The sequence below is a fragment of the Sander lucioperca genome, chromosome 1 (assembly GCF_008315115.2).
Source record: "Sander lucioperca isolate FBNREF2018 chromosome 1, SLUC_FBN_1.2, whole genome shotgun sequence".
In the NCBI taxonomy this organism is placed as follows: Eukaryota; Metazoa; Chordata; class Actinopteri; order Perciformes; family Percidae; genus Sander; species Sander lucioperca.
Genome location: NC_050173.1, coordinates 10276685 through 10292127, shown reverse-complemented (window position 1 = coordinate 10292127; position 15443 = coordinate 10276685). Strand labels below are relative to the sequence as shown.

The 15443-nt window shown below is 40.8% G+C and overlaps 2 protein-coding genes across 3 annotated transcripts; both read left to right on the top strand.

Annotated features, from left to right (window-relative positions):
• Positions 1-172: 172 nt before the first annotated feature.
• Positions 173-2189, top strand: LOC116034917 (liver-expressed antimicrobial peptide 2). The gene is made up of 3 exons (XM_031277684.2): positions 173-1235; positions 1403-1542; positions 1854-2189. Exons 1-3 carry the CDS (start codon positions 1170-1172, stop codon positions 1879-1881), a joined length of 234 nt encoding a protein of 77 aa, XP_031133544.1. The 5' UTR covers positions 173-1169; the 3' UTR covers positions 1882-2189.
• A 1579-nt stretch (positions 2190-3768) lies between these two features.
• LOC116035110 (iporin) lies at positions 3769-14649 on the top strand. 2 transcript variants are annotated; one of them, XM_031278057.2, is made up of 11 exons: positions 3769-3906; positions 4011-4077; positions 6750-8138; positions 8819-9098; positions 9250-10227; positions 11318-11394; positions 11505-11685; positions 11818-11923; positions 12024-12070; positions 12877-13549; positions 13713-14649. In XM_031278057.2, the coding sequence occupies exons 3-11, from the start codon at positions 6792-6794 to the stop codon at positions 13822-13824; spliced, it is 3801 nt and encodes a 1266-aa protein (XP_031133917.1). In that variant the 5' UTR covers positions 3769-3906; positions 4011-4077; positions 6750-6791; the 3' UTR covers positions 13825-14649. The 2 variants fall into 2 exon arrangements, with proteins under 2 accessions (XP_031133917.1, XP_031133918.1); XM_031278058.2 differs by having other exon boundaries at positions 3769-4077; positions 11505-11679.
• The last annotated feature ends 794 nt before the right edge of the window (positions 14650-15443 follow it).

Here is a 15443-nt window from a genome sequence, read left to right as displayed (position 1 = left end):
TTTGAGAATTAACTACCACAAAATATTCTTCTGTAAAATAAAATGCTAACTATTAAATTCCTATTACATCGCCGACAATAGTTTTTTGTTTATTCAAAAGGATTGCAATCCATCCAGCAGAATGTGAGATATTGTCTTTTTTTATTCTATGCATCCATCTTTCACAATAACACCTGCCACCTACATTACCCACAATGCAACTCGACCGCCTACTGTAAGGTTGTTCGACTGTTTCCTTTTCCAATTTTTAGCTAGTCTTCAGCTCAAAATAGTTTTTTGTTTGTTTATCAATCTTTATTCAGGGAAGAGTTTTGTTAAATGGTTTAGTGTTTTGGGAAATGCGTGTACTGGTATTCACTTTCTTGCCAAGAGTTATTGAAAAGATGCGCTAACGTGAAGCTACAGGCAGAAGGTGATCAGCGTAGCATAGCATAAAGGCTGGAAGCAGGTGACAACCGCTTGTCTGGCTTTGTCCAAAGTTTGCAAAATCTACCTACCAGCAGCAATAAAAAAAATGTTTTAGGTGGAGATACACGCTGGAACTATTTCTTGGCTGAGTGTATTGAGGTTGTTAGGAACCCCGTAAGAACTCCTGGAGCTCACTGGCCCGGTGTTCCAGCACGTAACTCCACATAAGATGACAAATGTTTTTTTTTACAAAAATAAAATGTTAATCAGCGAGCTTTAGAAGTGCAGGTAGGTGGATTTTTTTCACTTTGGCCAGAGCCAAAGTCTTTATGGTAAGCTAAGATAACTGCCTGCTGGCTTTAGCTTCACATTTAACGTCAGCCTTCAAGAGGAGGACCATTCATGTACAGTAAGGTGGCTTAGTGGTAAGCGGTCACATCTTAGGACAATTCCGACGTGGAATTGTCCTAAGTTACAGGGTTAAAGTGTACTTTGACTCCCTGCAGATAAACTTCGGCTGCCGTTATAAAACTGATAAGTACCACTGTTCATAGAGGTTTGTATCGTTGGCTCTGACTTAAGATCAGCTTCTCTGACCAACCTCTTAGTCATTAAAGTAGCAAATTGGAGAATTAATCTTTCATAACTGTCAAAAGGTAACTCCTCCCCAACCCAATTAATGCCTTTAATACAAGTAGCATGGGACAACACACCAGCCCCGCCGCAGAACTGCATCTCTCTTGAACTTGATCTGCAACAGCATGAGAACTCTCCAGGAAAAAATCCTTGTTCTCTTTGTTCTTCTGTCTCTAATCTGTACCGTTCAGGTAAGTTAATAACCTTCTGTTACTGTTTATGTCCTGAGAGTATGCTTTATCTCTTTTGTGCTAATACAGAACATCATGTCTTTTGATTTTTTATGTAATTTGCTTTTATCAGCACTCATCATGAGGGACATCACAATTCTTAAAGAATCTTATATTTGCCTTCACAGGTCAATTCACTGCCTGTACCTGAAGACTGGAATGGTTTGATCCAGCGGACCAAACGCTCTCTCCTGTGGCGTTGGAACAGCATGAAGCCCGTGGGTGCCAGCTGCAGGGATCATGAAGAGTGCGGCACAAAATACTGCAGGTACAGCAGAGCCTCTCGGACATGTTGAACCCTAAGTAATCAGACATTTGGCACATTTAGGAAACTCAACATTTCCACTGCAACTTTAGGAGTTTTGTCATTAATGTGAAAGCAGATATGTTCCTCCAAATGGCATTCCATGATATTAAATAGACATAATGTTCCTTTTTGCAGTTTTCACAGACTCTATGCATAATATTTCTGTACTGTATTTGTGGAGTGTGTGAAGTTTTGTCCACGTGCATTTTGCATGGTGTGGACAAAGTCAGAAAGTAATGACACTGCAATAAAGTTGCTCCTTATCTTTGCAGGAAACATATATGTTCCTTCTGGAACTGAAGAGGATGCACAAACAAAACTCCCAGGGTGACAAACAAACATCTGCCTTATGGACCAAAGTGACCTGTTTCAAAATGAACCCTGTATGAAATTACTGCTGTTATATTCTAGCTTGAACTCAAGACCTGCTGGCACTTTATCGGACTTTTTCTGTGCATTCAGTTAAAGTAATCTGATCTGGCACTGCAGTAAGCATTTACATCTAGAGCAACATTGATTTCTATAATTGAATTAGTCTAAAACACTTGCAGGACATCAGACAGGCTGTATAATATGTTTTTAAAAGAAAATATAAATACTCATGCAAACTTTGTGTGACACTCTGAGTTTATTGGTTCATGTTTTATTATTATTATATATTTATTTGTACATATTGTAGATATTCAACTATACTTTTACATTTTTTCAAGCGGTTGTATGTAACAAGTTCAGAACCAATTAAAATATTCCTCACAGTTCCTTCTATTCTTTTAATGCAATGGAAGAAGATGACAACTTTGATTTTGGTTTAATACAAAAACAGTATGACCGGGATTTTCTTTATTGAAATGAAATATTTCTGTATTTATGCATTGAAGAGCATGTTCCACAAGGTGGTGATGCTGTGATTCCTAACTCTTCATTGACCAAGGGCCAAGCTTGTTCTCACTGCTTTTACATGTTTTGAATTATTATTAATTCTTTAATACTGTTTTACCATCAACTGCTCTTGTGATAAAGTACCGAAAAAAAATTCAAATATATATGCATAAATATTGCCCATCTGTGTGAGAAATGACAGGAAACTTAAATGAAATGGATAGTATGGTTGGGAATTGTGAGGATATTTTTGACCGTGTTAATATGTTGAATTCTTCGTAGTGTGTGTGTGTGTGTGTGTGTGTGTGTGTGTGTGTGTGGTTTTAAGACAACTTAATTTCAAAGTTGCTCTGAACTCTTTAATGTCTTGTGTTGATGAGGAGAGCTGATCAGATTTGGTAAAAATATGGTTGACCTCTGATATCTGTCCACTGCTGTACTAATGTTTGTGGCTCAGTCCAGCACTTAAACAGGTTAACGTGGTAGACTTGGTGAGGCTTCCTCTGATGGAATATATGCTCACATGAAATGAGTGTGCATGTGCTCTGGATTACGTTTCATGTTGAGGTGGTGCTGCCTTAAGGCTCCTTGCACCCACCCACTCGCTAGTAATGAGGAGACAAACTCTCTTGGGTTATTGGAGATACCTTTTACAGAACAGTATTGCCAACATGTGGGTTATGGCTTTAGATGTGAAGTTTACCTACAATATATAATAGAGGTTACCACATGACACATTGTACAACCGTCCTTGAGAATAGTTGTCAATAGCTGAACTCCTCATATTTGCCACTGGAGGGCGAGCTGAGCCAGGTTTTAGTGTCCCTGGACCCCACAATGACAATCACTGGTTTAGGAGTTTCAACTGCTACACCGAATAGTTCTCCAAGCATGCTAAAATTATTTGTTACTGATGTGGGGATTCATTATTCTTATTATTTTATTTTTAGATGTTGATAATGAAAGGATGAAAAGTTAGCAATGGTTAATAAAATATCTCATAAGTAATATAACGGTCGTAATGTGAATTTGGTATAATGAATTATACTTAAGTAGGATACGATTTTTCCTTAGTAGGCTATATTTCAGTCTTTTTTAGTATCTCATATTTGTGACTCATCAACATCACATTTTAAGGCATTGTGCTGTCATAAGCCTACTCATGTCTATTTTTATCAATCTTCCTTTTTTTTTTTTTTTTTACTTAAGGTTTTTATAATTAACTCTTTCCCTACCCGGTGTCTTGGATACTTTGTGTGGCAGGCACTTCTCCCTCTTCATTGGTTAAAGCCTCCGTGACGTAAAATCCCTGCCAGGCGGTGCTGAAGCGGCGGCGTGGGGACCGCTGTGTCTGTCCGGACCTCAATGTCGGACCGGTTTCATATTAAGCCGAAATATAGTTATACATTCCGGGTGTAACCCGTTGATTTTAATCGCGGACATCAGGTAATAGAGCTAAAAACATGAGCTTTGTGATGAATCTTTCACGTCAGAGGTGCGTCGAGCACGCGCGTTATTTTTTAAAGAATTGTTTTGTTGCATGATTTTAGATCAAACGTATTTAAATCACCTGGAAGAATTGGATGGACATCACCGTTGACTGAGGACTTTTATCAAGTAAGTGATAATACTAAAGGATGTCAGGATATTCCCTGGTGATGGCTCAAATGCAGGAGCTGTTTATGTGCTTTATCTACTTTGCTTTAAAGTCAATTATTCAGCTGTATTGATTCTAATCTTTTGTCTTCCTTTATTTAAATCTGTATGTGTGCGCCAGCGTTAAAGTGTGTGTGTGGAAGAGAGAGAGAGACGCTACTTCTGTCATGGGTGGTTCTTTTGGCATGTGTGCATCTCTTGTTGTACTTAGCCACTTTGAATATTTCATTTTCATGATGAAAATCAACACACACACACACACACACACACACACACACACACACACACATACACATTCACACATTCACAACAGTGGACCTCAGACTCTTTGCTTTCACAGAACCACACAGTCCCATCCCTCATGTGAGATGGCTGACTTGACCTGACAGACATTTCCAGTGAAATAGCTCAGTTAATCACAACCATCTCAGTGTGCTCCAGTACCCAGAGGACAGAGCTGCTAGTTAGGGGACCTCCAAGCAGTAATAATATGCAGGAGTTGTATCCGCTTTGCAGTCAAATTGTTAGTCCTCTGCAGACAGCTAGTCAGTCAAACTGGCCTACTTTCCTGTGGTATTGTACTATTTAACTGATGAAAATAAGCAGGCACAGCATAAAAAAAGATTCAATGTCATGCCATCCCCTTGAGTACTATTATATTGTTCCTCATATGACATTACAAGACATTCCTTTTTATAATCAAATGATAACATATTGATTTATTTAGACAAAGGTAATCAGATGGTTTCATCCAAACACAGATACACTGGGAGCAGTTGGGGATTCGGTGTCTTGCTCTAAGACACTAACCCTATGATTACTTATGCAACTATGGGTACCAATTAATAGTCTGCTTTTTTAAATAGCTTAACGTCTAGCCACATTTAAATATAAATATTGCAATGTATCATATCTGGGAATGCTAGACGAGAAATAAACAGACTGTATAAAATATATGCAATATATGGATGTGCCAAAATAAAAACCTGGCTCTGGTGTTGTAGGGCAGAATTATTATTTTTATTTTTTACATTTTGTTGTTTGAATTAGGGGCTCTGAAGAAAGGTTCACCAAGTCCCACAACCAAGCCACAGCCACTTTTGTTTTTAAAGTGATCAGATTGATATTTCTGCTTCGGAGCATATTTGATGTGTTTATTAGACCTACTGTATTTGTTGCCATGGTAAGGATGTTGTTTACTGTAGCAATGGGATGATAAAGAGGATTACCTCTTCATGGTCATCTGCAACAGATGTTGTTTGTTTACCCACGTTATGACAGTTGCACAGCAGTGTGACGTCTATGAACTGATGGCTGCTTGATGTGTGACATAAAGCCCCAGACAATGTCTGGCAACAGAGGATGTTGCATCTAAAATATTGAATTTTTTGAACATGATTCTAGTTTAAATGCACAACATACTGTAGCACCAAGACTATGTTAACACTGCTGAAGGCAGATATCAGTAAATGGTGTGTGGTTGTATCCTAGCAACATTAATTATTACTAATAATTAAAAGGATTATGTAAAGACTGAATGCCATCAGCAATCTCCAGTTTTAAATATTTTATGTGCTTTGTAATTGCTTTTGTTAATAGTCCTAATAGTTGTGTTTCATGAAGGCATGGTTATCATTATTATTATTATTATTGATGTCTGTAAAATCAGGAGCAATGTGTATGATAATGGTGGAGCACGTTGAATTAACTAAACTGATGTGAAAGTGTATTTACTCTTAGCAGTGCCAGCGGAGCATCTCTGCAGTGCAGCTGCCCTAGTTACAGAGCAGCTGAGTAACTGTGAGAGACGGTGGTTGGCCCAGGCGGAGAGAGAGGAGGAGTATTTAATGCTTGACTGAATTATGGAGCTGGGTAGGCTGTGCTGAGGGCCATAAGCACACAACACTAGTAGGACTTTGACTGGAGGGCCAGTGGTGTGAAGTGAGGGAGCAGACTCTGACAGCAGTAGCCTGAAGTTATGTTTTTATCCTTTCTATTCTGTATGGATGATTTTACTTTAGAGTTAAAGATGCACTGATACTTTAAGCCTGTCACAGCATTACAGTTAGGTGGGTCATTGAGTCCAAAAATCAAGAAGTAGATGCAGAGCGAGATCAACATAAACAGTTCATATGCAGACACCAACAACAAACAATTTATCCTGATTACATTTACATGCAGCATTAAGACATGTCTCCATAGTCCAACTGGGCAAAACTTAAAACATTTTCTCTCAAATTCAGTAAGTCCATGATGGTACCTCTGTTCTTAGGGCCTTAGACAGAGTTTAAACCTAAGTCTTAACTGTCCTCAGACTTCCCTTACAGAATCACTTATAGAGTCTAATACGTCTCTGTTCAACTTTATCATTACATGAGTTTTTTAATGCTTATATTATCTAATAAGCCTCAGGAGGACCTGATAATACTTATTTTTAATTCACTCACTAGTATATTATCATGTTCAATGCAGTTTTGTTCACCCTTTGACAACCAAACTGTGTACACAGTAGCAGTGGTAGTAATTGCATAGTTGTGAATATGTTTTTGCATCACTGATAACACATTCAAAGCAGATTCATTGTACTTATAAGTGATTCTATTAAATTTTATTCTTTCTGGATTTCATTATAGGAACATGGAGACAATGCCCATGGTCCAGCCTGTTTCAGCAGTATGATTGGATCATCTGGTCTTTCAGGGGACACCCTGATAGCGTGCCACTTCCCTGTGGTTCAGCTTCCCACTTGGCAACTTCCTGTCCAGGCCCTGTGCAGCTCGGCCAAGAGGCCCGGTCGGCTGTGCTCAGTAGGTCTGACCCGAGCTGTGTCCCTCCCAGAGCAAGACTCGCTGAACCGAGAGAATGCCTTTGCCGGTGGACGAAGACGTTTTTCCAACAGCTACGGTAGTCTCAATGAGGACCGAGCAGAGGAGGAAGGGGGCATTGACAGCAGCGGGAGGTACGACTCCAACTCATCACCAGAGGATACGAGTTCCCATCTGAAGAAGGAAAACTCTGGAGCTAGAGACAGTCTGCGGTCACACAACTCGTTCCTTCCCAAAACAGGGCTAGATGAGGATGAGGAAGATGAAGATAGTGATGGAGATAATCTACACAGATATCATGAGGACTCCTCTTTTGTGTTGCATGGAAATTCCAATTGGCCTCTAAGTAATGGTGCCAAAAATCATACAATGGCCCAAGGGGACATGGACAGCGAATGGGGCAATGAAGGGACCGTGATGGGTACTGAGGGTGACCAAGAGTGGCTCTCCCATCAGCCTCACCTGCTGGACTCACTACAGACTGAATGCCGGTGCTTTCATGTGAGCAGATCTGGCATTACGTTGATGGCTTATGAAGAGCAGGACTCAGACAGACTGATAGATAACATGTCCTGCTGCATCTTCAGCCAACACAAATGTTCCCCAGAGCTGTTCTCCAACACTCACACAGAGTATGTCAGCGACTCTTCCTGTAACAGCTCTGATGGCGTCTTGGTTAACTTCTGCACTATCTATAACAGGAGCAACAAACCTGCCACGCCTAATGACCTCAGCAGTCCCGCAGTTCACCCCTATCATTCATCTGAGGGATCTGTGTTCCTTAACCTCCAACCCGTTCCTCAGACTCCAGCCAAGGACTTCCAACATGATGACGTGGCAGTTAAGTGTCCCCTTAAAGAGGAGATTGACATGACCCCCTCTGCTTCCTGCTGGTCTCCTCAGGGCCTCGACTCTAACTGCAATCTTTACTCCCTGGAGCCACTACCCCCTGGTCTCTCCTCGCTGGAGCTATCAGACCTGGCTGCCTGTCTCCAAAGCCAGGCAACATTGGCCATGGGGACCAACCAGAAGTACTACAAGCTTGTGACTTGTGACCTCTCCTCCCAGTCGCCCAGTCCAGCCTGGTCCAGCATCACCAGCTGCCCCGAGGGTCAGAGCAGAAGTAGCCCCTTCCCTCCCTCTGAGCACCTCTTTGTTGATCATAAGAAGGAAGGGCAACACAAAGTAGTCAAGAAGGTAATGTTGCAATTAAACAGCTCTTCTCTCAGTACAGAATTAGATGACATAGGTATTAGCGACCATTTAATAGAAGAAAGAGGAAATAACACAATTGAATAAAATACGCTTACAAAGGCATGGTATGTACTGTATTCTGAAGTATGAACATTACCTTTCTTATAAGCTTTTAACATCGCTGACTCTGACACTTTATTAGTGGTTAATAAATCACACACTAATGCTTTATAGATCAGTTAGAAGCAATTTATTCGAGCAACTGTGGGAACTGTGCTATCCTTGTCCAGCATCAGTCTTTCTTTATCTCTTTAGTTAGCTCTTAAGTTAATGGAATAGTCCCCTCTAATGGAACGTTTGAACACTAAACCTATGGAAAACAGCTGCAGCACCCACATCAAAATCCATTTATTAGAAACTTATTAAGCTTTTCTACATACTTAATAGATTATAATAAACAATCTTGATTAATGAATCTTGATTTTAAAAAGTATGTATTAATGGTTTACAACACAGCTGGTCACTGATCCATAAATTATTAGTTAAGGATTGAAGCCATTAGTTACAATATAAACTCCATTGTAAAGAGTCTCTTGTTATACAGTTGTAACAGCATCTTGTCAAGTATCAAATATGTGATTTGGTTGTGTAAACCTAAAGCAGTTGTGTCTTTTCTGTATCAGCATCAGGAGATCGAAGAAAAGAGGTTCTCCTTCACACAGTGCAGTGCTGGATTTGACTGCTCTCAGTTTCAGACCCATGATTACCAAGTTGCTACCACCTCCGCTGAAGAAACACTCTTCAGTAAGAAACATACAGGAAGCATCCAAGACCTCTTCCACACGCCGTGTTCGTTGTGCCCCAGCCAGTGTAGCCCACATAGCAGTAAATGCCAAGGCACAAGCGCTGTGTCTACACAGCCATCTGTGATTCTGCACCAGGAGCACTGTGATACTGAGACGGGTAAGGCAATGAGTTGTTGCTTGCTTTTTTGAGTGAGAGAGCAAAACATGCAAAGATACAATATCAGAAAAAATGAAACCATTTGTGTTAAGTATTAAGTAAATCTAACATCTGTTCCCACTATTTTTCTTACCCTCTACCTCCATCTCAGGAGCATGTTCAATGGAAAATGCAGTGGTGCGCTACAGTAAGGCCCAGAGGCCAACCTCGCTGCCCATCCAGCCCTTTGTTCTGGTCCCCACAGGCCAACCCCAGACTCAGCACTTGGGCTGTCTTCTAGAGCAGTACATAAATCAGAAGAGCAGCAAACCTGGTAGCTCCCAACCAGGCCTCAAGTTCAAGGGCAAACGCAGTCAATGCTTTTCTAATCTTCAGTCATCACCAATGGGCAACCACTGCCCTATCTTCTTGGAGGCTCCTTCGAGCTCTGACACCTGTTCCACCTGCACACCGAGTCCAGAGTGCTTCAGCCGCAGACGTGCATGGAGCCAGTCCAGCAGAATCCAAGCACACCCAAGTCCATGTACATCAAAAAGCAGCCTGGATCCAACTCAAAGCAGCTCAAAGTCCAGACTGGATCAAGAGCAAGATAAAACAAGCCCATACTCAGGCAAAACTCAAACTACCACTTTTTCAGCCCCAAATCAGTCCAAACTTATTAAAATTCCCACCTACCAGGACCTTATTACCCTCACCCATGAGCAGAGCCATGCCAACACTGAGCCCAAAAGTCCCAATAAGACCCACACCTCCCATCATCCAATATTCTCTCATACACCACCCACTTTACTCCTAACCACTGACGCCCATCACCCAAACCTGCAGGTGTCCCTGTCTCCTCCTATAACCGTACAACCAGAAAAGAAGTTCCCTCAGTACAGAGCTGCACCTGCAGCCGACTCCGTCTTTTTTCACAGTAGTTTTACAGCTGCCCTCTCCTCTGTAGCTCCTCTCTCCTCGTTGCGTTGTCTGCTTTCCTTGGCTTCTGGCCTGCAAATCCAGGACTCTACAGGGCTCTACAGTCATCCCAGTGAATCTCTGGTCCTGAGTGACAGGCCGCCCACTGAGTTCTGCCTCTCACCTGATACATCTTATGAGTCCATGTCTATTAGCCATCTTCAGAGGAGAGGTGAGGCCAATAAATGACAGATATCAATTTTTGTAAAACATGTTAAAAACAGTATATGCCATATATTGAAGTGACCCAGTAACAGCAATGACTGGATTCCTCCTTGACTGGATTGTCTATCCAGTGATGGGCTATTGAGAGCAGCAATAAAAACCCACTGTGCTGCAGCAGTGCCTTCAATACCCTGAAGGGGCTTCCTCTCAAACATGACCTATTTTTAACTCTCCCTGCACGGGATTGGCTGAGCCTTCTGCTCTGTAGCCTATGTGTGTGCGACTACAAGCTCCAAGAGAGGACAACAGGGAGAATGATGCAGTTCAGCTAATGATTTTTAAACACATCTAGTCATTTTATTTTACCATATGGGCCATTCAGTGCAAATTTGATTGTATAAATGTGAATCTTTTGTGATGGATAATCAACAATGTGGTGGACAGTCAGTGTGATGCAGCACTGCAGGCAGCATCAACATGCATAAAGAATTTACCATGACATTTGCAGAGGCTAGCCAGTATGAGATGAAAAAAGAAAGGCAGGGAAAGCAAGTCAATGAGGATCGCTGCTAAAATGGACTATTTCATCTTTGGTTCACTTTCACATTTGCATTACTGCAATATGATAATGAACCCTGAACATTATCTCTCATGTTTCTATGCACTGACCCAGTTAGTGAGGTGAAAGTCTTATTGAGCAAGTTTTGTTCGTTTTTTTCTTATTTTCTTAAAACAAGTAAAACATCGGACTGTGCAGTAACATCATTTCAACCTGACTCCAATACAAACTACCATGTTTAAAGAATGTTTGAGAAAGGCTAGGCATACTGCACTAGAATAGAAAATTTAAGAAACAAGTTGATTTGTACTGGAGACAAGTTATACCACCACACCAGCAGATATTTTCTGCTTATCTGATGAAAAAAAGACTTTCAGCAGTCAAGAATACACAGAACTAACATAAGATATGGATTCACAATCTATCACATTTACTATATATGTTAATATATCAGTGTTTTGTATCCGCCCAAACAATGTATGAAGCATTAATTATAATTTCAACTCGTCCAACCTCTTTCCTTGTCCAATGTCCCTAGGTTTGCTGAGGTCTGTGAGCAGGGCGGTGGATTTGATCATGGCTCATTTCGGCAGCAGCAGAGACCCTGAAGAAAAGGTTTGAATTTGGCAGAGCTAAGCAGCTTGAACTGATATTACTTACATTGTAGGACTGGAGTCAAATAACTTGTGTCAGCAGGGAATCATATTTCTTTTCTTCTGCCACAGATGCGTCTGGGTAACAGCTCTTGCAGTCCCACAATCGCCGGTCTGGCCCTGGAACATTTGTGTCCAGCAATTCAGAATATTTTAGATGACGGTCTTAGGGATCACAAACTGGATTTTATCATCGGACAGCGCCACAACCACTCCTGGAGTGTGGTGGAGGTCTCTACTAGGATCGGTAAATGTAACTAGAGTGATCCTGATTCAAAGAAAGTGTACTTGAATGAACTTGCTTGATGTACTGGTGGAGCAGCATTGTTTGTGGTACACTGTTGTGGGCTCTTTGATGAACTTTAGTGGTCTCTGTCTGCAACAGGTCCATCCACCAGGGTCCTCCACAGCCTGGTCTCCAAAATCACACAGTGTCCCCAGCTCAGCAGCCACTGCATGAGACTGAGAGCCTTCATCATGGGCCTGCTTAAGTAAGATTACCTTTGATCACACTAATGATGCTAAAGAAGGTTGATGAAATGACTACACATATAAGCATTCATCTTTTGTTGGTTATTTGCTCTCTTTCAGCTTGAGAGCTTTGGAATTCTGGCTCAGTCACCTTCAGAGTCAAAAAGGTGAGCACACACTCAATATTCTGTACTAGCAACTAAGCACAATGTCAAAAGGTCCACACTCATTATATCTCAACAATGATTGAAAGGACAATCATGAAATGTAATACCAATATTCATGCTCTCTACAGAATTAATTTAAATAACTTTGGTGATCTCCTGACTTTTCATTTAGTTCTTTTATCAGGTCAAATTCGTATCTGTCCATTACTTTATCAACTTTGTGTTAATGTATGTCAGTGCTAATTAGCAAATGTAGCATGCAAACATGCTAACCTGAGATGATGAACAGGATAAACATTAACCTGCTAAACTCCAGCATCTTAAAAAATCTTATCTCAGTTGTATGACAGGTAAGGAGATCTTCGGAGGAACGCTGTGACATGTGGTTGGAAGGTCTCGAAAAGTGGACCTTGAAATAAGCTTTTTGTTGTTGTCAGACTACTGTTTCAAAGGTCAAAAATGAAGTCTCAGAATCAGCATGTTAACATTATCATTGTGACCATGTTAGCATTTAGCTCAATTGTGCATTATTATGGATCCCACTGCTTTGCTTGGTTTAGGTTAGACTAGACCTCGAGTCGTTAGGGTCAGGAAAGCCCTTTAGTCAGGGGATAGGACCTGAACCGATCGGGTTTCTGGTATCTTGCACAAACACGGTCTCCCGGGCAGTCCTGGCACTTAAATGCTGCGAAAGGCGTTTGTTGTCAGGAAGAGCAGTGGGATCTATAATTATAACACCTTAATTACACATTATTATTGCATATGTTTGGATCTTTGTGCGTTCACACCTGTTACTGTCTCCACAGATGTGGTGACAACATACTACCATTCTTGGGGGTTCCTGTCCATGTCACTGGGTCAGTGTCAGCCCTTGTTTCAGGAGCTGCTACTTCTGCTGCAGCCGCTCTCTGTGTTGCCCTTTAACCTCAACTTGCTCCTGGAGCCCCGACTGTTACGTAACAGACAGCTGTGTTCGGAGGAGCAGGGTGTTTCTCCGCCTCCGCCGTGCTCAGCCCTCCTAATGACCAGCTGGCCACTACTGCAAGCTGACAAAAAAGTAGAGAGCAGCCACAGTCAGCAGACTAAGATTTCACACCATACAGGTCTGCATCGTCAAGAGTCTCTCAGTTCTCAGAATTACATTAGGCAGGATTGCGGAGGGATGCAGACTAACAGGAGTCCATTCTTAGCTCCTATTCCAGAGTGGTGGCCGAAAGAGCCTGACCTTATGGATGGTGTGGTTGAAGGGGAAGACTGTAGCCAGAATTATGCAGATAATTGGTCTCAAATAAGTATGGACAGCAGGCAAGAAGAGAAGAGGGGTGAGAAAGACAATGAGACCCCAGTTACATCCACTTGTGTCCAGGCTGAGAGTCCATGTCAGGGTGCGCTGCGCTGGGCCAAACTGTTTGGAGCAGCTGATATGTCCACCAGGACAGAGACAGTTTCTCAGATTCACAGTGGAGCACAAACCAGAAGGTAAGAACCAGCCATGAGCAATCAAACCATATATATACATATATTTTGTTGTTTTATTTTCTTACTAGCCTATTCTTTGGTTGATTTGGGATCTAGATTGATGGAAGACTGGAACTGTGACTCTCAACTCATAACCAATACCTCTATATCATTGCTTTCATAGGTACAGGCGACCATCACAGTGGCTGCATTTTGACAGATCGCAGCTTGGACAGTTGGCTCAATCCATCAGGTCAATGAAGCTAGGAGGAGCTCAGACTAACAAGGACTGCTGAAAACTAAACTCTCTGTGGGTGGAGGAGCGAGTGGACCCTATTTCCTGTAATAACAAAAAGTCTTAACTGCATGATAATACATACACGGTGCTTAACTGATCAGAAAGCACATAAAATACAGGATTATTAAAAAATAAAAAATACAGGCCCTTATTCATCAAACTTTGCGTTGCACCAGCTATTCGTAAATCCATTATTAAATTTGTTTGTCCTTTGTAAGTGCTTAGTAGGCCAACTATTAGCTAATTTCAAAATAAATCAGGTTGCACCATTAAAACTAAAGGAATGTCTTAACTAGTGAAGACTTTAGTCATGTGTAAGGAAAAATCTGTAGCGCTGTCCAATCAAAAGCAAACAACTATGTAAACAGGAAGTCGCTGTAGCATCACAAGCTGTAGCATAACTGGCAAAAATAACAATTTTAAGGTCCAATCTAAATATTAAGTCTAACTGTTAACCATTTGTAAATGTTGGTATTACTTTGTAATATATTTTACATGCATACATGGAAAGAACTGTTTTTAGAGTTAGTAGTATTTACGTAGTTTAGAATAAGTGGGAAATACCAGATTATACTAATCTAACAGAGGCTTTTTAGCTAGTCGTTTTCTTTATGTTGAATCAGCATACTTTTTTGTAATTCGAGGTATTCTGTTATGTTTATGAAATGTAATTTAAAATCTTCCCAGTTTACGTCATTATTAAACAGCATTCAGATATGTCGACCATAATTCATATTATCTCTTACTTTTCAATCTAAACAGGTCATATGCTAGCAAGCTAATGTTAATTTTGTCATTTGGTTTGGTTAGCTAACGCTACAGTTACACCTGGAAGTTACAGGGTGTAAATATTGCAGTGACAATTAGTCTGTATGTAAGAACTAGTTTGTGTGGTGCAACCCGTTTTTAATTTAGTGATACATAAATCTCCACTTAGTAAAGACTAGCCTACGTGAACTCAGTTTGAACTTGCGATCATCTGGTGCAACTGGCTCTCGATCTGAAAATGTCCCTCAGTTGAGTTTTATCGGTGTACTTTTATGCTCAAATTAGTTGTGAGATAAAGCTTGTGAATCAATGTGGTCAGAAGAGACTGCTGGATAATTTCCATAGTAGATCCTGAGCTTTTCTCCTGGAAATAGCTTAACGAATGAGGGCCAATTCCTCCATTTGCAATTGCACTCTGGAATAACCTTTTACTTTCAATTCCTGCAGGCGAATATCAATCATATGAATATTGATAGGCCTATATATACAAATGAATTTTGACCTGCTTTAGACTGTTTGACATTCTTGTGGTGCAAAACTATCTATTTCTCATTTATCACTGTCATTCTTTCCATAGCTGTACCTTTCATATATAGGTGGGATAATAGAAAGCAATACACGCTTATTAGTGCCAAATATGCTCCACCAGCCTCGTGGATTGTCAGTGATGTTTAATTTCCAGTAATTGCTTTCTTGAGCAGATTCCCAGCATGGATTTACTGTAGGTGCATGAGTTAAACATACAATAGGTGATTCAGTGCTTCCTAGATCTCTTAACTTCCAGTTAAAGTTTTAATTAGGTTTTTGGACATTTTCTGGCACTGAAATTTTAAATGTGTGGAATTGTTT

What these genes read in the sequence shown, in the direction of transcription:
- LOC116034917 (XM_031277684.2), top strand. Translation starts at nt 1,170, where the DNA reads ATGAGAACTCTCCAGGAAAAAATCCTTGTTCTCTTTGTTCTTCTGTCT. An exon ending in CTCTAATCTGTACCGTTCAG is followed by an intron (nt 1,236 to 1,402) that starts GTAAGTTAATAA and finishes TTGCCTTCACAG; the next exon opens with GTCAATTCACTGCCTGTACC. An exon ending in TGCGGCACAAAATACTGCAG is followed by an intron (nt 1,543 to 1,853) that starts GTACAGCAGAGC and finishes TTATCTTTGCAG; the next exon opens with GAAACATATATGTTCCTTCT.
- LOC116035110 (XM_031278057.2), top strand. Translation starts at nt 6,792, where the DNA reads ATGATTGGATCATCTGGTCTTTCAGGGGACACCCTGATAGCGTGCCAC. An exon ending in GCAGAGACCCTGAAGAAAAG is followed by an intron (nt 11,395 to 11,504) that starts GTTTGAATTTGG and finishes CTTCTGCCACAG; the next exon opens with ATGCGTCTGGGTAACAGCTC. An exon ending in TCACCTTCAGAGTCAAAAAG is followed by an intron (nt 12,071 to 12,876) that starts GTGAGCACACAC and finishes CTGTCTCCACAG; the next exon opens with ATGTGGTGACAACATACTAC.